The sequence below is a fragment of the Hydractinia symbiolongicarpus genome, chromosome 11 (genome assembly GCF_029227915.1).
Source record: "Hydractinia symbiolongicarpus strain clone_291-10 chromosome 11, HSymV2.1, whole genome shotgun sequence".
In the NCBI taxonomy this organism is placed as follows: domain Eukaryota; kingdom Metazoa; phylum Cnidaria; class Hydrozoa; order Anthoathecata; family Hydractiniidae; genus Hydractinia; species Hydractinia symbiolongicarpus.
The window spans coordinates 18,059,124-18,084,274 of NC_079885.1; the positions used below are offsets into that span (position 1 = coordinate 18,059,124).

General features: G+C 33.1%; 3 protein-coding genes across 3 annotated transcripts in view; 2 read left to right on the forward strand and 1 right to left on the reverse strand.

Moving 5' to 3' along the window:
* LOC130614383 (aspartate beta-hydroxylase domain-containing protein 2-like) overlaps positions 1-25,151 on the forward strand; it is a 41,573-nt gene that overhangs the window by 3,259 nt on the left and 13,163 nt on the right. The window lies entirely within an intron of this gene.
* Positions 1,326-5,668, reverse strand: LOC130614388 (cytochrome b5-like). Its single transcript, XM_057435819.1, has 6 exons — positions 5,400-5,668; positions 3,330-3,366; positions 2,976-3,067; positions 2,611-2,643; positions 1,935-1,969; positions 1,326-1,674 (listed from the first exon to the last, which is right to left on the reverse strand). The coding sequence occupies exons 1-6, from the start codon at positions 5,505-5,507 to the stop codon at positions 1,593-1,595; spliced, it is 387 nt and encodes a 128-aa protein (XP_057291802.1). The 5' UTR covers positions 5,508-5,668; the 3' UTR covers positions 1,326-1,592.
* LOC130614379 (ubiquitin carboxyl-terminal hydrolase 10-like) lies at positions 6,052-24,507 on the forward strand. The gene is made up of 12 exons (XM_057435808.1): positions 6,052-6,308; positions 13,061-13,141; positions 13,540-13,585; positions 14,536-14,961; positions 21,106-21,307; positions 21,615-21,759; positions 21,921-22,127; positions 22,359-22,484; positions 22,709-22,801; positions 23,543-23,687; positions 23,847-23,912; positions 24,095-24,507. Exons 1-12 carry the CDS (start codon positions 6,249-6,251, stop codon positions 24,280-24,282), a joined length of 1,785 nt encoding a protein of 594 aa, XP_057291791.1. The 5' UTR covers positions 6,052-6,248; the 3' UTR covers positions 24,283-24,507.

Consider the following 25,151-nt stretch of genomic DNA (forward strand, 5'->3'; position numbering starts at 1 on the left):
TGTATATTATAATACCCGTATACGTCTGTCTGTCTGTCTGTGGATTTTCCACGGGCTAACGACTAATCCTACTAGAATTTTAGACAGCAAATCGTCAGCTGTAGTTCCTTGAGCTGAGTCTCAGCGTTGCAGTGTAAACGGACATATCTGTCTTGCTAGCAGGCGCCGTGCATTGGACCACATTTACAAACACTTTTAAGGTCTTTTAACTATTGCCATATTTTATGATTTTAAAGTGCGCGTGCGCACACATTCACAGAAAAAATCATACGTAGTCATTGGTAAACGTAAAAAACAAATAAAATTCAAGGCATGTTGTACAAGCATTCAAACTTGCAAAAAGTAAACTTTCTAGCTTAAAATTCATAATGGCCACACAGCAGATGTGATTTCTTCTGGGTGTATTCAGTTCTTGGGCTAGGAAGAAACAGAGTGAGTGACACTTCGCTTATGTAATGGGTGGCAAAGAAAAACAGGCAAAAAGATTAAACCACGAGTCGCTACAAACAATAGAGTATACCGGGAAATACAAAAAAACTTCCTCGGCGCTTGAATTTTAAAAGGACAATTTAATGACGAAGAAAAAGCAAGCATAATGTCATTATGATCCCTGAAAAAGATGTACCATCTGACATCACAACTTCATAGTGTGATATTTTTTATGCTTTCGTGTAACAAAATGTAAATTTTCAAAAATCCAGCGAATAGACCGTTTAGGAATAAAAATCAGGCTGGCTCTCACTTTTCGTCGCACCCCTTTGATACGAGGATCGAAGCCTTACACTAATAACAAAAAATTGCGACAGAAATATTTTTGAATGAGCAAAAAATGTTTGAATTCGTGATAATGACGTTATTTAGTGTTCGAGAAGGAAAAAAAACTGTTTGATCGAAATAATTCAATAACTCAATACAATAGGAAATCTTATGATAAAACTACTACAGATTTGTTTTTTCAGAAGATCAAATGACCTCATTTATTTGTTAGATAATGGAAAATTCCAGTTTTTCTTTTTCTGCAACATTTTTCCCACTAAGAATTTTCTACCAGCTGTTTAAGTTAGATGTTTATCATTTATAACAGGTATTTGTGCTAAATTTATTCTTTTGAAGTGAATGTGGCGCCCTATTGACGAATTACGAGTTGCGCGCTATTTTTTCACACTATTTTGAAAATAAAGACAACTGTTAACAGTTACGACGAAGTTACAATTTTTAATGTTCACACTGTCGCTTAAAACTGTCGTAAGGGTTGTGGTGGTTGTAGCATTACGTAAGGTTACGATGATAAGTGAAAACCAGCCTTTAAAACATAACAATTGACATCTAGTTATAAAATAAAAATATCTTTTCTGACTCAATACACTACATCATTGATTCTTAAATAAAATAGCTAGGATGAAGGAGAAGCAACATAGCCGAAATATGTCGAGATGTGTACATGTGAAAAAAATTAGAATGCTTGAAATTTAGACTAAAGTAAGTTCCACTTTTGATTATTGTTACTTTGGAGAGAAACTAAGGATGCTTTCAAGAAAAGAGTAAGCTTAGCATTTGATTGTTATTTGTTTGCAGGGAATCTAACGATGCTTTCAAGATTTATTTATAAAGATATAGTATCCAACAGCCACACCAACGGCTAAGAGTGAAACAGCTACCAAGATCGTGGATAAACTAAAAAGCAAGAGGACGAAAGTTATAACAGACAGAATGTACCGACAACCAAATGTCCATTGCCCAGTGTTTTTATAAGGCTTATAAAAAAACAACAAAAAATAATTTGTTATAAACTTTTAATAAGCCTCGTACATGGGTCAAAGATTCACATGTAGTGTCTATTGACATGTATTGTTTTCCGAATAGATTTGATTCGTCCAACACTCTAAATTAAGTGACCCCCTGAATTTAACGCAATGGAAGTCTACACAACTTACTTCGAGTTTGAGTCAATTGAAGGTGCTTTTGAAACCTGAAAGAAAAAAAGCAATACATTAACAAGAATATGCAGCAAAATACAAGAGGATTGCCAACAGGTTGTAATTTATACGCTTGTAAAGGTTTAGATATTTTTCTTGAAAAATAGCAAAATTCATTTCTATACTACGTATTGGGTAGGTACATGCGTTTAAGGCCTATTTTCTGTACAAGCTTTATTAACAACCTATGGAAACCATGCCATTTTAAGAATAAAAAATTACAGAAGAAGAAACACATTAGAGGCAAACTAGGCAAAATTTGCACACTCAAAAATGTTTGTCACATTACTGATAAATTCTACACAAAGCATTCGTTAAATCATTGCGTTGGCAAAAAGTTACCCGATTTTAACTCCTTTCTTATGATTGTGCATTCAAGAGAGTCAAATATCGCAAGGTTCTCGCAGTCAACCCCTCAACTCATCTTCCCCACAAAAATTAATGTCCTGAAGTACTGACAATCGTTTCTTTTAAAAATGCTGCCCTTTCTGACAGAACAGATAATCCAGTTTATATTGACCGCAAACAAATAGTTAATCATGAAACTTCTCATGGGAAAAACTGGCATTTTTACAAGAAACGAAAATTTACAAAGGAGATTCGTGAAGTCCTACCTTCACATAGAAACACATACCTTTGGGGTAGGTTTTGAGTCAACTCTGTCTTTCTAAAAATATAAGAATAAATAGAAAAAATTAGCCATCCAATTTTTTGAGCTAAAATCTTTATATTTTTAAATTTACTTCCCCACTTTGTCATATCGTTATGGTTGATGAACTAGCTGACTGTTCAAGGAAGAAAAATGCAAAATATATATACATAGCAGGAAAAAAACAAAGGATGAAGTATATACAAGCTGAAGATATCTTATCCTAACTTTTATAATACGACCAAATTTTCTTGACACTGTCTATGTTTTCAAAATTGCTGACAGAGTAGACACACTTAGTTAATAAAAACCTGCAGCGATATAAACTAAAATAGCAATAACATTTTTACTTCATCTAGTTCTGCAATGTAGTATTGTTCCAAAAGTTCTCGTGCATCTGTTGAGTGGCCAGTTTCTTCAAAAGGTGCTGTCGCATTTCCTCCTATAAAAACAACAGTATCATTCATTCATTCTTCCTTCATTCACTTATTTACATTATTGGTTATGCTTTTGCCTGCATGTTTGCTTTTTGTGAAAACTCATCCTCTGCTTATACTTTCCTAAAACATTTATTTATCCATACACTAAATTTTTTTATCTTCTTTCCACCAAGCTTAGCATATGCTTAATTTTGAAGCCTCGTCACATGGTCATATAAAGACCTAATGGCAAAAGGTTATATTTTGTACAACAACAAGTATTACCAGCAACTTCCAACAAAACTTCTTCACCACCAGGATGCTAAAAAAATTATAAATTTGTAATAAGCACGTGTTTGTATAAGAAATTGTGTGGTTTATTAAAATCAAAACAAAAAAATTTAGTGAAACAAAAGCAAGAGGTTTGACAATACATTGTTAAATTTTTAAATAACAATAATTTTTGTTTGGTTTGAGTTACTCCCACTCATTTCAACTACAAAATAATTACATTTGATTGCTGTACAGTCTATGTACAGCAATGCTAGAAGTCGTGTCAAGATTAACGATTCACTTACTGATGAATTTAGTGTAAATGTTGGTGTACATCAGGGTTCTGTACTTAGTCCTTTGTTGTTTGTTCTAGCCTTAGAAGCACTGTCGATGGAGTTCAGAACAGGTTGTCCATGGGAGTTATTGTATGCAGATGATTTGGTTCTCATAGCAGAGTCGATAGAAGAATTGGTTGAAAAGTTTGAGAAGTGGAAGAAAGGACTAGAAGAGAAAAGGCTAAGGGTGAACACAGCAAAGTCTAAAGTCATGATTAGTAGCATTGCAAGGCCACTTTCCAACCTTGTAGTTGAAAAGTGGCCTTGTGGAGTTTGCAGGAAAGGGGTTGTTAGTAACTCAATTTTTAGTCAGACTTGTGTAAGAAGTGTTATGTTGAAGAAGTGTTATGTTGTACGGTAGTGAGACATGGCACTGAAGCAGGAAAATCTTGACCGTTTAGAAAGGAATGATATGAGAATAGTTAGGTGGATGTGTAATGCCAGTCTGAGAGACAGAAAGAGTTCAGATGAGCTAAGAAGCAGGCTAAGTCTCCGTAGAATTAAAGATGTTATCCAGATAAGAAGATTGAATTGGCTGGGCACTTGGAAAGAATGGAGGAGGATAATTGGGTAAGAAAGTGTAGAGACTTGATAGTTCCTGGGGCAAAGCCCAGAGGCAGACCGAGAAAGACTTGGCAGGAGGTTATAAGAACAGACTTGATACAGAGGAAGTTGAGTTTAGATCTAACACAGTCTAGATCAGATTGGAAGAGGGTCATTAATATACCCCGTCCAACCTATGCTAGCATGGAAAACGGACGTTAAGCCGAGAATGATGAATGAATGATGATGATTTCAGTAAGTTAAGCCATTATTACTAACTAAAATCATTCACGCTACAGAAATACCATAGTACCATTTTATTCGTAATAATAGATGACTTGCTATCTTGATAATTTTTTTGTTTTTATTTTTTGGCAGGCAAAATAAAGCAATTTAATTGGCTAATAATTCTTTTTAGAAGATCTGATTGGTTAAAAAACTATTTGCCTGCCGAAATAAAATGTAAACAAAGATTCTAGCAAGTCATCTATAATAAAAAAAAATGTATATGGTGTTGAAAAGAAGTCCAGAAGTTCTTTCTCCCACACGATACAGCAGGCAAAAGTCAGCCCAACCTTCGGTTTTGTGAAGAGAGATGTTCTGCGAAGACTCTAACAATTGAGTATCCTGTACAGTTTTGCTTAATGTTTAACTTTGTCGGTGACAATCATTTTCGAAGCATATCACCTGCGACTTCTGCAATATACAACCTAATGATGCCCTAACCTGATGAGTTCACCTTGAAACATAAAAAGCAAGTTGGCAGTGAAACTGCCGACGTGATAATTATCATTTTCGTCTTAACATAAAAAAATTATAATTTTAAGGGCTGAACATATGGGGCAGAAGTTTAGGGATTATCACTCCCGTACTTTGTGCGGGAGACCAGGGTTTGATTCCCCTTGGCAGTGATTCAATATGGGTAATTGAATATTACGATAGCCCTGGGTTAACCCAAGCCATGTGAGGGAAATTGGGTAGATGGCGCACTGTGTGGGGCTAGCCATGTAAAATATGCACATCTAATCTACTAATTTTTGCAATTAAAGGTAATTAATATCAGCCGTTCTAATTTCCAAGGTTGAACAATGACACTGTGGATGTTGCCACAGGTAATTTATCCAAGACAACTTCTAGCAAGCATTAGTACAGTCTGAGTTGGTACGCCTCACAGTAAATTTACATTATTAAATTATAGTTCTACCTCTTCAAGGAACTTTGTTACGTCGTATATTTTATCGTGTATCACTAACCAGCAAGATTTTCCATCATTGTGTTGTTTGACTTCATCTAAAGTTTTGGTATTTACCATCCTTGAGGGTGATGGATAATCAGAGATGATAGCCGATGATGGGAGTCAGCTTTTGTATATCGCAAAAAGCCTGCGGAGCTTTAAAATAAGATTTGGTTAGGTGCCGGGTCAACAAATCTCCCCCAATGCGGTTTATACGCATATTTAATGGGATGTGTTAAGAGCAAAAGTGAGATCCTCATAAAGGTTCTTGCCTAAATCGGAAAATTTTTTTGAATAAAATTTTTGTTACAAATTATTATAATTCGGTCAAACAAAAAAAGACTTGTGTGGTGTGGTAGTTATTCAGCCGTCACGTAGTGGTGAAATCATATTCACATGCTCACCCGTGAACGTTTCCGTGGCCCTGCATTTAACTTTCACACGGGGGGTAAATTATAAGAATCAATGAGCTAAGATTAATTTGTTTTCTTAATCTTGCAGTTTTTTTTGCACTGATGAGTAAGAGTAAAATATTTTCCCTTTAAAAAATTGATTTTCGCTTTTTTCTTCGTTTAAAGTTTTTTGTTGTTTTTGCATCAGTACTTTAAGGACTTCCTTACATAGAGTCAACCACTATCCTCCATTGCGAAGTAAAATGGCGTCCTGATCCAACGTTTTGAAGAAAGAAACTATCACAACCGTATTTTATTTTTAAGAGTATTTTGTGTTAGAGAATGGAATTACTTTTAGAAAGATAACTGTGAATTACTCTAAAATGTGGCGTTCTTGTTGACCTGCCAATTCTGGTGGGCTGTAGAAATGAATTATTATCCAGAACAAAATCAATTGGTCACTTTTGATCCCATGGAAAATGTTGAGGTAAAGACAATACTTATTGGTGTAACTGATAAAGCACGAAGCACCCATTGATATAAATGTAGTGTGAATTCTGTATTATAATATCAAACTTCCCGATTTAACTTTTCTTTCCAAAAATTTAACAAAGATATTAATAGTAAATAAGTTTCATTAATGATTTAATAAGAAATATTGTTCTGCAGTAATATTTTATAATCACCATAAAGCAAATAGCTTATATAAAAATGGTGACCACATAAAGGAACAGAACATCACAATAGGACAAGGTACAAGGACAGGACTGGGACAAATACAATGCACAAGCAGGGGTTTAAGTAGATAAATTTAGTCATAAGGAATTCGCCAAGAGAAGTAGGTCAATATCCAAACACAAAGCGAGTCGAGAGAAATAAGGAGGCAGATACAAATATGAAATATAATTAAATTTAGTAGCTGGCTAAGAAATGTTTTTATGGAATTTGTTTGATCTCAAAAGTACGTCTACTAAGAAGTCTGAACAGTACAACACTTTTCCCCGATCGGGTGAGTCGCAAGCCGCTGGACAAAAGTGCGTGCCAATTTTGTTTATATGAAGTCACATGCGTATTTGGCGCCGATTCACCAATTAAAAAAAAATCACCATGCCGTTCTGGCACAATTATGTTTAAAATACTATTTGTTTCTGGCTAACATGCTGGAGAGATTTTATTAATGTCCTGAAGCAAGCAATAGTGGGTAGCTTGTGAATAATAACTATATTTGTGTCTTTTATTACGTGTACAGATGACAGCTACTGCATACTTACAGGATACACCAAAACAGCTAGGTGACAAACGGCTTAGGTGACAAATAAGATTAATTAGGCTAGCCAAAGCAAAAAACTAATGTAAAAATATATTTGTGAAAGAAATAATGATTGATACCCTATATCGCTAGCTAGCTAAAGACATAAGAAACATGTTATTGGTGTAATGGTTTCACATATATAGAATAAACTCTGAGCAGGCGAACCCATTTATAATGTAGAAAGATAGGCCAAAACTTTTGTGAAATATGTCGTAACATTGATTGGGGAGAGTCACTCGATTGAGTGATTACAAGTTCCAAAGCGCCACTCTCGATCGGGGTATCAAAAAGTTAGCGTCCGCGTTGACTCGCCCAATAGGGTGATTACCCCGATCGGGGGAGACTCACCGGATCGGAAAAGTGCTGCACTGCTGAAAGGAAGAGGTTTTTGCAATTAATTCCATGATTTTAGAGAGTGAAATGTGATGAACTTTTTACCAAATGATGTTGAAGAAACAAAAGGTAATTTTAAAAGCCCTTGTTGATAATGAGAAAATTAATTTTTATAGTGCCAGGCAGGTTATTAAGAGCTAAGTTATGCAGAAAAATAATATTTTGCATAGAGATTATGTCAGGAAATTTGAGATTGGAATAGAGTAAACTGATTGGTGTGAAGGCAGTTTCGAAATAAATATGTCTAATAGCATGATTTTGAAGAATTTCAATATGATGTGTACGATAACTTTTTTGACTTCAAACTTGTGAGCAGTAAAAAATATGTGAATAAAATATGGCATAGTAAATCAGCAGCAGTATATTTTTGGAGACAAATTGACATATTTCGGCAAGAGCTCCAAGAGCTTTCTTTAGACCAGGCCATTTCTTGAAAAATTGCACTCGTAAACAAAATTTACAAGTGCGATGTGAATATTTGCAAGTGTGATTCACACTTAACTATTTTTTGTTTACCACAACGTTATATGTTATTTAAGCTGTATAGAAATGAATTTTGTAAAACGTATTAACCACAAGTGCAAGGTTGAAAAAACGTTGAACGCGATGATGTGTTGGCAGATTTGCTATATGTTTTTGGCCTTAAATATATTTCTAGACATTTTTGATTTCTCTTTCCTCTTTTAAAAAGATTTTTTAAACTTTATTCAACATGTTTTTTCTTTGGTATTATATCACAAAAACATTCGTCCAAAAGCTGTATTAAGGTACAGGACACCTAAACTCTCCCATGTTCTGGTTATATTTAACTTGCATGGGTGCGCACTCTTCTTGCAGTATTCTCTGTGACGATGAAGGTCGGACTGACTTGTGGCATGGTTCCAAATGGTCTTCCGTCTTTTGTTTGAGTCTCAGTGTAATGCACCAGCCAAGCATGAGAGTGTCAGCTTGAAGGAAAGGGGCCTTTAAGGGGACTTTAATGTTCTCTATACTTTTTAAACAAATCAATCACGAAGAAATGAATGTTATGTAATCAGCGTAATAGCCTTTTTCATTGCTCTATAATATTTAAAAAAAGAAAAAATTCACGAGTGAGATAATTAGCACTCGTAAATTTTTTTACAAGTGTGCGGGCGAGTGCGCGTGTGATCGCACTCGTCTCAAGGAATGGCCTGTTAGACTAGCAATAGTATAATTTATTTGAGATTTCCAACTTAGATCAGAGTCTAGAATGGGTCCGAGTTATTTTACTTGATCACTAGAATAGTTTTTTATTTAATTTAAAGTTGAAATGAAGAGGCATATTCTGTTTTTATTTTATTCAGAGGAATTTTATTTGCAAAGTCAGTGAAAAAGGAGTTTGATATCTATATTTATATGCTAGTCGAGTTGTTTAGGTGATTTTCTGATCATCAGCAAAAAGGTGAATTAGAGAAAAATCGATAGCAATACACAGATCATTGATGTACACTTAAAATAAAAGTGGACCAAGTACAGTACAGTCTGTAGTTACACAGACAATAACATTGCGATATCTTTTGTTTTTTTAAGAAAATAATTGCCTCTCTGATAAACAATGACCCGATCGATTGTTTAATCACAATATGTTGCAAGATCAATTTTAGCAAGCTATTTTGCGCAAATGTTGTAAGGCGTTGGACAGACAAGAACACTTTATATGTTGTTGAATATATTATAAAGATCCTCACTTGTTACATGTCTCTTGCCTACTGATACAAGCTAGCACACCCACTGACCATACCTGGACTCTCCATCCTACAGCTAAAGGAGAGGCTTGACTAGAGCCCAGGTGGTCAGGGGAAAGTACAGGACAGAACAGCAAAACAAACATGGCTGACTCACTGCAAAACAAATACACAAATGCCATGTTTGCAGGACAGGGAACACTGAGATATAAATATAACAAACTATATACAATTTACAGGTATATATACAAAACATATCTCCTAGACAAACTCTTTTGAAATTTTTAATTAAGCGTTTTTTAGATCGTATTTTAAAAGTTTATAAACGAAAAGCGGTGATAAAAATGTTTTTTTAGATCACATTTTTGTATTTCCGCGCCCGAAGGCGTAGGAAATTCTTTAAAACCGTCGTTTTTTTCTTTTGGAGCATTTTTTGAGAAAAAATCGACCCTGGGATTACACGTTCCTCCGTCACAGATGTAACTACTGGGAACTCATCTAAATGACGTTTCAGGACAAAATTAGTATTTGTTTTCGACAAAATTTGGCACAGTTAACAAAAAAAGTATGCTGAACATAATGGTGACATAATAATTTTGATTTTTGCCACCTTAAATGTCATTTTAGGACAAAATTGGTCCAAAAATTAAAACTACTTCATTTTAAACAAAAATTGGCAAAGTTAACAAAAAAAGTATGCTGAACATAATGGTGACATCGAAATTTTGATTTTTTGTCAACTTAATGCCGTTTAAGACCATAAACGTTTCAATCGCAAGACTTTCAACCATGAATGATAGGCTGTATTTTTTGTTAGCTTTTTTTTTTAAATGTGAGTTTATTATGACACGTTTCGTTTTGTTTGCGTTTGTTTTAAGATATAATGTCACTTGTGTGCTTTATCTTCAGAGGTTCATGCACCAAACCTCCTCGAATGTTTGGCACAATAACACAACGAATTAGCAGGTTTTCATCAAATATTTTGGTAGCGAGCGGAAATTCTTAGAGCCCCCAGGGCTTCTTGTATGAGTTTAAAATCGAAAAGCGACGATAGAAATGTTTTTTTAGATCGCATTTTAAAAGTTTAAAATTGAAAAGCAGCAATAGAAATGTTTTTTTAGATCGCATTTTAAAAGTTTAAAAACGAAAAACGGCAATAGAAATGCTCTTTTAGATGGCATTTTAAAAGTTTATAAACGAAAAGCGGCATTTAATAGTTGCGAACAATGCTTCTCATATGTTTTTTAAATTAAACGCCCTGGGATCTTTTTAAGTAATTAAATCAACAATACATTCTTGCGAAATGTATTATAAAACTTCGCGAAAGATTTTATTATTTAATTACTTTACGCTAATACTTAAGGGAATAGCTTATCAATACATTCACACAATGTATCTCGCTTTACAAGAAATATAATTGGTCCGATATTTCTTCGCAAGCACATTGTTTTTTAACACGCAAATATAAACTCGAGAAACCCTTAAGGGATTTAGATAAACAACTGTCGTCCTCCAAACAAAGATGTGATATTAGCATGTACGGGGTAGATTACATTCAGTACTCTACAGCCTCTTGTGGAACACCATCATTTGTAGTTTTCTTAGAACAGGAAGAGTTATATTAATGCATTACAAATTGTTTTCTGTTTGTTAGAAAAGACCAAATTAAGAAAAGTGGAATACCACGAAGACCATAGTGGGATAGTTTTTTACCGCAAGCAAAGAGACCCTTGTTAAGAGCCTCGTTGGATGTTGCAGGGAGTTGTCTGGCGCAGAACCTAATTGCGTCTGTATTGTAAAACTGGTAGAATTTTCTGAGTGGGCAACACCCATAGTTCCAGTCATCAAGGATGATGATAGTTTCTGGTTGTGTAGGGATTTCTTTGTCAATGAAGCTACTTATATATTAGCTTAAAGGTAAATAATGGAGAACACAAGCGATCGTACCGAAAACGCTTCAACAAGCAATACTAACTGATTTGCATGAATCTTATCCAGGTTTATGCTGAATGAAAGTGTTCAAGTGTTTTCCATTAGGTCAACAGAAACCATTGGAACTTTGTGTCATGTGTTCACTATTCACACATTACCTGAAACTTGCGTGTCGGATAATGACCCTGCATTTATCAAGAAAGAGTTTAAGGAATTTCTTCAAATAAATGAAATCAGACAGATTTTGGCAGCACAGTATCATCCAGCATCAAGTGGGTTAGCTGAGTGAGCTATTCAGACCTTCATTCCACACATATAGAAGTCTTCTGCTGAGGATTTCAATGTGAAGTTGAATCGACTCTTCTTTACATACAGAATAACTCTTCACACTGGAAACCTCGATGATGATTGAAATTTTGTAAGAAGTTTCAAAGTGAAGATTATGTTTATGTCCGTAACTCGCATCAGGACTGAGATGGCTGCCTGTTGTCATACGAAAGTTTCTGGACCCCTGTGGTATGAGATGAAGACTGCAAACAATGATATGAAATGCCACATAGGCCACCTTGTGGAACAAGCTCAGAAATGACAACCTACCTGTAATTGATGAATTTTATTAAGATCCATCACCCTAGAATTTAAAGAATTGCCTGTACCGGCGATTATCGCACTGATCAAAGATCGAACAAATGGTTGTAGAAAGCTTAATGAAAAGCCAGTCATAGACTCACCTAACGATATGCCAGTAGTACTCGCAGGAAGGTAGGGTTCTTCTTTAGGGTTGCCAATGAAGTTGTCCTTACAACAAAGACGATGTAGAACAGTGAAACCTCCTTTTTGATTTGCGAGTGGCCCCTAAACTATGTTCAAAGCTTTTTTATTCCTTAAGTTTATATTTGCTAGTGCTAGTTTTGTAGAAAAGCGTAATAATGGACATTCATAAAGTACATAATTGACCAATTGCTTATTTTCCAATTTATGAAGATAAAGTCATTTGTTGTAAGTGTTAAGTAACAATAATGACTTACTTTGATTGTCTCACTTGATTACTCTGCGGTATCACAAACACAACCAGCAGGAACACAACAACACAACTTGATCCGTAACACAACAACACAACTGGATATCAACACAACTGCACAACTACTTGAGGCCCCACCAAGAACATTCACTATTGTTTACAGTCTATATGATGGAGACAACATATTAATATCAACAGTAAGCATAGGTGACCTGCAAGAGTTCAAAAAATTAAATGCGTGGGGGATGATGAGTTTGCATGTACAGAAATGATTGTGCCATTATCAATCAGAAATAACCACAAAATAGCCAAGATTATGCAAATTATCTCTCCTAATTGTACTACCAATATTATTTTTGTTTCTTAAAAAACTGTGCTTGCTAAGAATTATTGCATGAAATATATTGGGTACAAAATCTTATGAAAAACGTTATGAAAATTCAGTAAGTACCCTGGAGTGTAATGCTTTGCCTAAAGGTCTTTCACCTGAAATATAAGCTATGTCAGGCCACTATCACTAAGCGAGAATAAAGAAAAAGAATTATTGCAGTGCAAGTCCCACTGATGTATATCGAATTAAAAAAGGTCAAAGATGTTATATATATGAGACATAAAAACATCTACTTTGCCTGTTACAGACAGACAGAGAGTATAAGTATATAAGATATATTTTTTATCTTGAGCACATGCAGAAAACGTAAAAAAACATAAGCAAAACTTTCATAAAAATACAGAACATTTATATAGGGGATATTTTATGGAAACTTTTAAAGAAAATTGTAAAAAATATATTTAACTTTGCCAGTTTGACAGACCGACAAAGTTTTGGTATTGATATGAGAGACGCAACATTTAATGTACATATTACTTTTCAGGTGGTGTTCTTTGGGGATTTTGAGTCAGCTGAATGTGAACAGTTTTTTATAAACAATGGTGTTCAAAATGTTGGTGTTGAGGTTGGTATTTATAATTGATAGTTAAGTTAAAATATTTTTTGCATTGTAGTGATCCTAGCATGTTCTTGGGTTTTTAAGATGTTTAGAAAAGTTCACATGGTGCCTGGAAACCTGGATAAAGGAGGCTTTGATGAATAAAAATAAATAAAACATTTAATTATATAATTTTATAAAACCATCCTTACATTGTATATCTCACATACCTCAAATCTTTCTGCAAAACAATGCATAAGGTATTGGCTATCAAAATAATTTCACTAAAAGTTCTATTTTAACCTTTGTTTGGTTAATTTTTATATCATATAAAATAATTTTATATCATATATTTATAAATAAATGAAAAATGAATTACAGTTTAATTATTATTTCTTTTTGTAATTGATTCTTTTGTTATCTAGTTTCTTTGTGACACTTACAATGCAACGAAGACATGGGTCGAAGAAGGTAATACATTTCACTATGGCAAATACTTTTTCATAAAGACTGTTTTTTTCTTTACCTTAGTTATTATATTTTACTCACTTTTCAGTCTTATTTTGTTTTATTTTTTGCCTTCAATTCAGCCAGGCAGCAAAATTTTACCCTACTATTTCGTGATCAATGGCTGAACGCATGATATCAAAAATATAATAAAAGGCAGTTTTTTAATTGAAGCACATGCAACCACAAAGAAGCAGATAGTCAAGGCATAAATTTAAAAAATGGTGCTTTGGCAATGAAAAGTGTGGTTAGTAAACGAAATATATTTATCAACAAAAAACATACAAATGACATTAATTTTATTGTAAGTTATGCGAAAGTGCAAATAAATAGCCTTTGGAATGCTATTCAGCCTCAGTTTGTATTTTCGTTGCAGAAAAAAAGATCTGGCCACAGTTCAATTATAATGTTTATATTATGAAAACCCAGAAAGTTATTCAGAAAGTTAAGCTTGTAAATAGACTCACTTTGTTTTTTTAACAAGCTATTCCTTTTTTACCAAAAAATATCTCTGATATTCATTGACATCTGTCTACAAAATTTTTGCTCACCTTCTTTATTATTGCAACAGATTCTCGTTTGGCATGCTCAAAAAACGGCAAACTATAAGTTGAATCTTTATTAGGGAACTTTTTTGGCTCTTGGCGCCTTAGACGCAAAAGGCGTTTAATTAAATTAACTATTGTGTTGGGTGAGTAAACAGTAGCTTTCTATTACTAGCATAGTAGATTTACTTCACTTAGGTCATCAACATGTAGTTAATGTCTTTCAAAATATGGTGCCAAAAGAAGTTTTAAATTTTAAAATTGGATATATAATTCCCAATCTTTTCCTGTTTTGAACTGTTGCTATTGTATCTTTCTTTCTTCGAAAAAGAAGAAAATCCTTCTGTAGTATTTAAATATTAATTTCAGGGTGTAAGCATAGCTTTGCATTGGAACCAATAGATGATGAAGTAAAAACTTCCGTAACTGAAAACAATGCGCCAAAATATGAAACCAAACAACCACACAAGGATGATAGTGGTGTAACTGAGATTGGAAGTTGCAGTCTGAACGGAACTGTAAATAATCACCCTCAAGCATCTGTTGCTGATTTAAAAATTGAAGAAACTGCTTTTGTTGCTGAAAAACATCCAAAGCCTTCATCATGGGCATCATTATTTAAAGGATCAGATACATCTGGAAAAAATCAAACAGGAAAAGGCAATGAATCATGTGTAATAATGTCTGAGCAAATGGATGCGCAGAGATCCAAGGCCACTTTTATGACACCAACTCTGCATAACGATTTATCTTTGATTGCAATGGAGAATGATGAGCGGGCTCATCGACTTGCTGGTGTGTTTTTTTCTTTTTTCAAGTTTTCTACCATTTATAACAAACCACTAAAATTAAGCAAACCCTTACCCCCTAATCCTCATCTGATCTGTTAATGTTGTGTCAGCACACAGTATCATCACTAGCTTTAGTTTTGTGCTGATGCAGAATTTTTTCCTCGTTATACTGATGTAAGTTTAAAGGTATTGTCTGTTAAAAACTGAAAGTTACATACTATTATTAACAAATCAGGTTAAAAATTAAAAATTCATGTACCAAAGCATTGTTGTTAATGAAACTTTTAGAGCTTCCTTCATTGTGTGGCTACTTTCGTTCTCCATTTTGTAAACACTATGCACACAAAAACGAGCTTTATCTAATGTCTGCCTACGTCAACGACAAGTTTCAATATCAAGCCTGAAAAAACACGGAGACTTATAAAGAAAAAAATGAATTTGTAACTCTGTATATTTAAAAATTAGCCCTTGCTACGAGCTAGACACTTTCAAATAAATAATTTATTACTGCTAGAAGCATTTTTGAATCCTGTACTCAAAAGGCTATTAACACATTGGAAAAATAAAGTCACAAATTACAAACTTAAAAGTTCATTTGAAAGTACAGTACACGTCCGTTAATTTGAACATGCTAGGGATTAAATTATTTGTTCGAATTAACAAATGTTCGGATTATCGGAAGTTCAGAAAAAACAAGAATTTTAATAAACATTTAAAGGTTTTATGCTAATATAACTCAATTACAACTTTACTACAACTTTTTATAAAAATCTTTTAACGTTGTTTGCTTCGAGATGGGCAAGTCTCCAAATTCCTAAACTTCATTTTATTGGAAATATCAATTTAATCGATAAATTGAAAGAAAGATTGCCACCATTGATGCAATAAAAATAAAAATAAAAACAAAAACGATTTTTTTTTATTTCCCCAGAAGATTTTATTTATCGATACACAAAAGATATATTATATAAGACTTTATTAAACCAAACTCAAGGGACTTGGCAATTTGTTCGAAATAACGGAAAGTTCGAATTAAGCGGCATTCGAATTAACGGAAGTCTACTGTGCCGTAAAATATAGTAACAACATGAAGTCAAAGTATGTATCTTGTATGTTGTATAGTCGATTAATATTTATTTCTATGATGACTTAATTTACAATTAGCTTGTCACTAGCAAAGTAAGAAGACGTTAGCTACAGTTTACATATAAATACAGTAAATAAATACCTGTTGAAGCAGAAAATAGTTACAATAAAAAAATTAAAAAAACAATTGAAACTTAGAGGGGTTATATATAGTAAAGTATGATTGAACGTTCTTCAAATCTTGGTTCATCTTGATTTTTGTTGTTTTGTTTTACCTGCAACATTTATGACCTTATTGCCTGCAAAGTTTATTATATCTAAATGTTGAAGAGGTTCCTCCAAGTCATCGAAGTATATTAGAAATACAAAGAATTTCATGAGATGCATATGATTTGACACGCTCTTGCACCAAGTACACATCGCTCTTAGTAAACTGAAATGTTCACCTGCAGAGGTATTTAAAACATATATTTTCTTCTTTACTGAGTGATGTAAGCATTAAACATCATTCATTAAAGCTTTGTTTTTTTACCAATATTATTCTTGAGTATAACTCTAATATTATTTTTGTTTACATGTGCTTATAAAAAAGATATTATATGGAAATTATTAAATGGATAAAAAATTCTTGCATAAGAATTATTAATATTTTTCTCGAAAAAATGTGATGACATAATCATATGCAAAGAATGTTTCAGCATATGCTTAGTTGCAATTTCATTTTTGCCACTAGCTTTTGAGGGACATGTTTTACCCATCTCAATAAACGCCCCCCTATAAGAATCTTAAAAATTAAATAAACGCCTGAGTTTTTGATTGCAGAATTTACAGTAACTACAAAATAATAATCATGTGGGTGCGATTATTTATGAACACGTTATAGAGTTGCACCAGAAATTAGATTTTATCATTTCTGAGATTTAAAGCAAAAAACAAAATAGGGATGAATTGCAGCCGTGTTGGCTGATTTATTCAACTGTGTCCTTGTTATTAAAGGGAACCCAAGGTATAAAATGATGTTGAAAATATATTATAGAGCTTAAAAAGTTAGCTAACAAGTCTTTTTAAATTTTTTACAAAGCTCTTGTTCTCAAGATATTCACATTTAAAGAATTTCAGATTTAATTATGCTGCATGGATTATGATGTCATATTTCAGTAATAGCAAATTTATACATTTTCTTTCATCAGTAATTTTAGACCTGTTAAGGGGTGTGCATTCACACTTTATCAATGCATTAATATTATAAAGGTTAATTGATTACCATAATTTTTTTTGCCTAAATGACACTTGTTTGCTCGTCCCAGGCCTCTTATTTTTTTGCTGGTGAACTCGTAACTTAGGATCTGCATGTTGGTTTGCAATCAAATTTTGTGAGTAAACGTATAGGGCTTATACAAGCTTTCCCACAAAATTTGATTGCAAACCAAGTTGCAGATCGAGTTACTGATCGTTAGCAAAAAAAGGTTCCCTTCAAGGTTACTGTAAAGGAAACATTTTTTTTTTTTAGGTTTTTTGCAAAAATTTCATGAGATACAAAAAAAAAATTCTCTTTCCAATGACATATTTTGTATTCTATGAAAATATTTGGAACACCCCTTTTTTATGGAAAAAGCCTTTTTAGGGGTGTTATATCCTTCACACCTTTGAAAAAATATGTGCAAAATGAGTTGAGCATATTTTTTGTAAACATTATGCATAATATGGAACTCCCGTATAAAAATATGCATAATAATATTTTTTAGATAGTTTACTTTCACTATCGAATTAAAAAAAAATGGAATTAAGGAATATGCATACAAGTTGTCTCTTGTAAACCTGACTTCTGTCTATTAATAATTCTGAACGCGTACACGCATATTCAGCATAAAGAAAAAGTTCGCACTTCTATCATCTTTCTGCATACTCAGTTCACACATTTTTATAACACCTACGAAAATCTTTTAAAACAAATATCTCATTAGTAAATTTCCGCATACATGCCTTTACGTTTGTGGTCTCTTTTTCCGAAAGCTTCCTATTGGCTCATTAAAATTTTCGGTAATGAAAAGCTGAATAAATTATGCACAAAAGGTTCCCGGATTTTTTTGTATAAATTACTGATTAGCGAATTATGACGACAGAAAGAAAAAAAATATGCATTTTTTTAATGATTATATATAATTACAAATAATTTCATAACGACGTTATTAGAAAAAAAACCGGGAACCTTTTTGAATTTAATTTATGCTAAATATAATGGTGCGCAAATGAGAAGTCTGCGACCACGCGTTTGTAAAAAGAAGCCATTTTAAAATGTATGATGAAAAAAAATTTGGTGTGTGTTTATTTAATTATATTTTCTTTTTGGAAAATTACCATCTCACGAAACACGATCACGATCATGATTAAACACGATTAAACACGATCAAAAGGGTTTTTCTGAGACTACTCATCAAGTGAGTTTTTTCCTTCACAGTAACCTTAAGAGAACAAAATAAGAACATATCAGACAGAAAAAGGTTGGAAAAGTAAGAACAGAAAACGTCAGGACAAATTTTAGTTATATAAAACGAATATTTTTGTAAAAACTGTCAAACAGTTTCCCTGTTGTAAGAAGGTCACAATTAAAAAAAATAACTTTGAAAAATTACATATATAGTGCAGGACAGCCCCAACGCATAATTGCACTTAATAAAATTTATACCAGGCATTTTTCAACAAACGTTTTTCAGAAAGAAGCTAGCTGTTCTTTGACACGGCGAACTAAAAAGAGTTTTGTTTATATAAATTTCCAGATATTATTGATAAAAAAGTATGTGATCTCTTAATTTGTGTATTAATATCAGTTAATACAAAAGTTCTTGTTTTGTAGCAGACACTACCTTTATTAAGCATTAATTTAACATTTTATTTATTATATGTATCAATGAATGCTAGACATTATTCTCCTGTTTTCAGAACTTTTTTATTTTTACAAATTTCAATTTTTAATTTTTGATATCTTGTTTCCTCAAAAAATTATATTTTATTTGTTTGCTGTTAGGTACTTTTTGGTTAACAAGTTGCATTACTCTACATGCTTGTTCTGTTAATTATATTAGTTCTGTCAGTTACTTGCTTCTTGTTTAAAAATGGCTGCATTAATTTCAATTACCTCACTACAGGCTCCAAATTTCAATTAACACTAGGTCACACCCTGTGTAATTACAAAGCATTTTTTTAAAAATTGTCAAATAAAATTGCGAAAAATTCAGAATATCTAAATTATTTTTTTTCCTCTCTTGCTTGATTATTACAAGTTATGCATGACTATTTTACTGAGCAAAATCAAAATGAGAGAGAAAGTAAAAAATCAACTTTGAAGTGTCCTGTTCCTGCAGGAATTAATTAGAATGGTTTCTTTTCTTAATAAAATATTATTGAAATATGTTCCTTTAAAAATGACAGGACTAGACAGAAAATGACGAAATGAACCCTGCACAAGATTTTCAAAAACTGTATTTTAAGCATAAAAAAGACTAAACATCAAATAGGGTCTAATATGGACAAACAAAGATTCACAAAGATTTCTCTCTTTATTCACTCAAAGGTAATACTTGTTTAGAAAATTAAAAAAAAAAAGAAAATTCTCACCAATAGTGGTGATTCACATTGAAGACCACAGTTTGAATAAGTGAACACCGCAAGTGATAAAAACAACATAATTTTAAACTTTTCAATAGTTTCAAGAAAGTAAAGTATAACTTGAGTGCTTTATAACAAAGAAAATATCTCTAAATATTTCCTTTTGAAATTTGAAAATATAAAACTAGCAAAAAATATCAAAATCATACTTACAATCAGACAAAATCAGATCAAAAAATTGAAACTCGAACTCAAATAAATGTCTGTAAAATTAACAAACTCAAAGCTACAGTTGCATTCATTTATTCTATAAAGTTTTTTTTGTATGAAATAGTTCAAAACATGTATCAGGATGAAGTCCTGGTTTACTTGGGCAAGTTTTACAAATAAAGGATCTCTTGATTGCATGGCCATTTGCAGTTTTTTCTTTTAAGCTTAAAAAACCCAGCATTTTTTTGTTGACGGTTTTGCAGTGAAATCATGAAATGTCGACCATTGAGTCTGGAAATGTTTTCATTGACTCTTAGCACATTTTCATTGACAGGATCAAGCAACTCAGGTTTAGCAGGCTCTTCTGTTATAAGTGAAGATATAACACTGTGCACAAATTGATGAAATGTGTTGCGAAGAGGTTGCCAAGGCAGAGGCATTAAGCATGGAAAGGAGTGGATCGTGTTGATCAGCAACTGCATTCGTTGAATATTTTGCAAAAGTCTTATAAATGCTTAAAAAAAAAATAATTGCATTTCGAATTTTTTCACAATGTAGAGTTTGTAATTCCAAACTGCTTTGAGTTTTTATGGCATCACTGTTCATCTGTGTTCTGTTTTGGTGATATGTGGACAGCATATGAACGACCTTTGGTTGATTGCCACCTTTATCTTTATGAGAGCGGTGTTTACAAGCCAACATTACTGTGTGATTCAACGTAATATAAAACACTGGCGTTCCTTTTTCAAGATTGGCATTCACAATTTGCTTTGAAAATTTTCTTGATTGGTTCTTATTGTTCCACATAAATGAGTTTTATTTTGTAACAGAAACAATGCAAGGCTTGTTGAACTGTCTCAATGTTAGTGTCCGTAGGGGGCTCTGTCAGGTCGTTTCAAATTGCTTCCTGTTCATTTATATCAACGTCACATTCAGGGTTGACAATGTTTTGGTTTATTTCAGCTGCCTCCGGTTCATGTTGGTGAGTCAAAGTATTAGGCCCCGCGAACCGAAAGGGTTAAAGTACTTTATTTATGCGTACCCAACGGTATGTAACTGCATACAAATGTTTGCATGTTAGGCTTCTGTTTCTAAGAGATCCTTAAAAAGTTTAAATTATTAATAGATTAAAGAGTAACTGCTCTGTTTATTGAGCGATTTAGATGCGTCATTAGATATTAAACTGAAGCCATGTGTATAAAGGATAGAACGTTTTGTTAATGTTGAATCATATGTATTTTTTCAGGTTTAATCAAAACGTTATCACCAAACTATAATCGACATCATTTGCAGCTGCGTGGGTTAATTAACCGTAGTAATTGGTGTTATATTAACACAACCTTGCAAGCACTGTTGGGGATTGCACCAATATCACATTTTTACAAGTCTTTAAAACAGTTTTTGAACAAGAAAGCAAAATGTACATCAACACCTTTAACAGATAGCATGTATGGTTTATTTTGTTGACATAAATTTTAGTTTTGCTTGTCTTTAAAAATTTTAAAGCTAAAATCAACGCTCTTTAACTTTTTACATGTACCTCTGGTACTGCTTTTAGGCAGAGTCATTCGTCATTTTATAATCCTTTTGTTTTAATGTGTAATTCTTCTAGGTCAGGTAAACTACCAATTATAACCCGCAGAACCAAGTTTCAATTAGATAATTCAGTAACTGACCTCTGGAAATCATGCAACCAAAAAAGCATAGAGTATTTTATGCAGCATGTTTTAATGACTAAATTTAATGATGTTTTAGGATTGCATTTTTTAACGAATTTGAACCGATCAATCCAAAAATATCATTGAAAAAGCAAACTGATGATCTGCGGGCTGGTGCAGCTTTTGAGCCAACCTGTGTGTATGATGTTCTGCCTGTCATGAAAACCTCTTTATCAGAGAAGGTATGTACCCAATACCTATGAATAGGTCACATTTTTGTTAACAGTATTTATGCTTTAATATGATTAAATGCATATTTAGCTGTGCAAAGGTTTCGTTTAAATGTTCTGTTTTTTGCTTATTATCTGTCTGTAAACCCGAAAAACTTTACTGCACCATCTAGGGTCGTCAACAGGATGCAGAAGAGTTCCTATCTTTTCTTCTAAATGGCATGCACGATGAACTTATTGCTCTCCATAAGATAATACATCCAAATGATGGTGTTCTGGTAAATGGCGATTCTTCTTTGGCAGACCATGTGGAAGACAAAGAAGACGACGAGTCTTGGGAACATGTTGGGCCAAAAAATAAATCTTCTACAATGAGAAAAGTAAGATTTATTGTATGCTTTGAAAAGTTAGTTGTGCACTGGTGAAGATTTGCACAAAGGTGACTGTTCTTTATTTTATGGAGTGGCCTTTAAACAAGAGAAATTGTCGAGATGAGAGAATCTTTTTTCTGTGATGTGCTTTAATAGACGATATGTGGAGTTAAATTTGGTCTTCATCTCAGTTATTATTGTTCTAATATGTTTCTTTTTTTTAATTTTGTACTTGTGTAGGCGGTGATTGAGGAATCGCTAATTAAACACATGTTTGGTGGAGTGATCAGATCTTCTGTACATCAAACAGGGATGAAAGAATCAGCAACACTACAACCTTTTTTCACACTTCAACTTGACATTCAGGTAGACAGTTTGTACTGTTCTGCAATCACCATCAAATTGGCAAACATCAGCTTCACTTTAACTTGAGAAACAATTTAATATTGGATCTTTGTTTGCCTTTATTATGATTCTTATAATATGCACTGTCAAATATAAAATATTAATATCAAAAAGAAAATATCTTGATAAAACTATAAAAAAATTGCCATATGATTTCAGGCTGGTAGTAAAAGTTATTTTTCTAGTCTGAGCAAATCTGGACATTGGTTGATGCCATACAATGTTATTTCACGAAAGAAAACTTGCAAGGATTCAATTGTTCAAAGACTAACACAGAGGTATAAATTTGTACAGTACCCTGTATTGTTTGTGCATTTGCTGAGATTGGAAATAAATTTTCCCAGAGTACAATGCCAGCATATTTAGGGTGTTCTAGACCTGTATATGAAAGTATAATTTTATCACTAACATCCACCACGTTGATTATAAACAGTTACCGTATCAACCAAATTTCGTTGTTCCCCTTTTTTTTTCCTAAAATTTTAGTGAGATTTATTAGCATCTAGAATTCCATTGGAATATTACGGGATTTGATTAAAATTTTGTTGAAATTTCATAGCATCTAGCATTTGATGGAGATGTCCTAGCGTGTTTTTTGTGTGACCTATTCTCGCATTTCGCCAGTAACATTTTTTTGCAAATGACAGATTTTAAATCGCGTCTATAACTTTTTAAAAAATGTAAAAAAAAAATCTTGGTTGTGCCCACTTTCGTTTAATGTCATTTTAAAGAATTTGGAAAAGCTCGAATGATAATATATTGTTGCAAATAAAGATATATTTTTGTGTACTAATGTACTAATTTTTGACACACTGGTTAAAAAGAAAATAAACACGATGCGTTGAAGGTAGTACCCGACATGTTAGTTCTTCTGTTATGTTTACCCGACTTGTTGGAAATGCTTGTTAAATTAGTTATAAAACTCTTGCTGTAATGAATGTCCCGTGGATATGTGAAGACATTTTTTAGAATATGCAGTAATGATTTTTCTTGCAATTTCCCTATTTTTTCGTTGGCAGGTTGAAGCCTCGCGCCGCAGTTCATTGGAAGAACTGCCACTTATCATGATATTCCATCTAAAGTACTTTGTTTACGATTTGAAAGGCGGTTGTCAAAAGATTTACAAAGCGTTGGACATTCCGGTCGATTTAGAAATACCAAAAGGTATGAAATTTTTAGCCCTTATATTCACCTCCAACACACCCTGTAGGCTGAAACGAGAGAGAAATGGTATGACTTATACGGCCGAAATTTATTTCTTGTTTTCTCAGGTAAAATGATCTTAAGTGTGAGAATTAACCTTCCCTATATTTTTGTGTTTAGAGGTTTTGTCACCATCGCAGAAATCGAAACTAGGTGCTGGGATGAGAAGTTACAAACTTTATGCTGGTACGTATTTGCATCTATTACATGTTTAAGTAATGTGTTGCATTTACTTTGAAGAAATCCACTTTGCGAATGTCTCCATGTACAAGAAACTTCTATGAATGTCAGAAATTTTGACTCTTGTTAGGTGTTGAACGTTGTGGACACATTTCAGCTATTTCATCTGATTTTTTTCATTGTTTTAGTGATCTACCATCATGGAAAATATGCAGCCGGTGGACACTATACTGCCGCTGTGCATCATGGGAACCCATTTGGGTGGGTGCATTTTGATGACAACTTATTAAAGACTACAAGTGTCAACCAGGTGTTAAAACATCAACAAGGTTCGGTCCCGTATCTTTTGTTTTATGAGCGTGTGCAGACGAGGTGAAGCACAATGAAGGTCCGTATGGACGAAATCTAAATCGAGTATAGACGAAATCTAAATCGAGATCTGCCGAAGTTTTCCTCCAAAAGCGGTGCTGTTGGCTTGGTCATATTCACGAAATTTTGTACTCGTTGTAGACAGTAAAAGACTGATTGGTATGTTAGGCTAGGTAGCTTTCCAATGTCTTGATTTTATTATTATACATAATACATGGAATGCTAGCTTACAGTCGCCATTTTGTTTTTCACTCACCTGGTGCCATTTTGCAGCCACTTTCGTGTCTAATTCTCCAACTGCATCCAGTGTATACATACATATATATTCATATAGTTCTAAAGAAACGACATGTAAAGAAATTATTACTATTTCTCAAGTTTCTTCTATTTATGTTTACGACGGTACTTTCGCATTTTCGCAGTAAGTTCAAGTTTTTTTGCTAAGCAACTTACAGCGACGTGCTTCTTATTTACCGAGATCACAATGATTCAAAAGTCGTACATAAGGATACTCTAACGGGTCACATCACCATGTATTTTGCTGTCAGTGAACGACGTAAAAAAAAAAATTTTTGTCGCATTCTTTAATGTTATGTACATTGACCTGGACTTTCGGTTGTAGAATAAAAAAAAGCCAATCAATATAATATTATTAATTGTTATTGTAATTCTTTCATTGTTTGTATGAGCTAAAAGATATATATATATAAATATAAATAAATATAAGTATATGAAGTCAGAAAAACTAAGTATTTATTACAATGTTTCGATTATTTCTTCATCAGGTCTGACGAAAAAATAACGTATAAAATTAATCGAATACTTGTTTCTTTTCTACTTCGTATATATATATATATATATATTTACCATATGTAT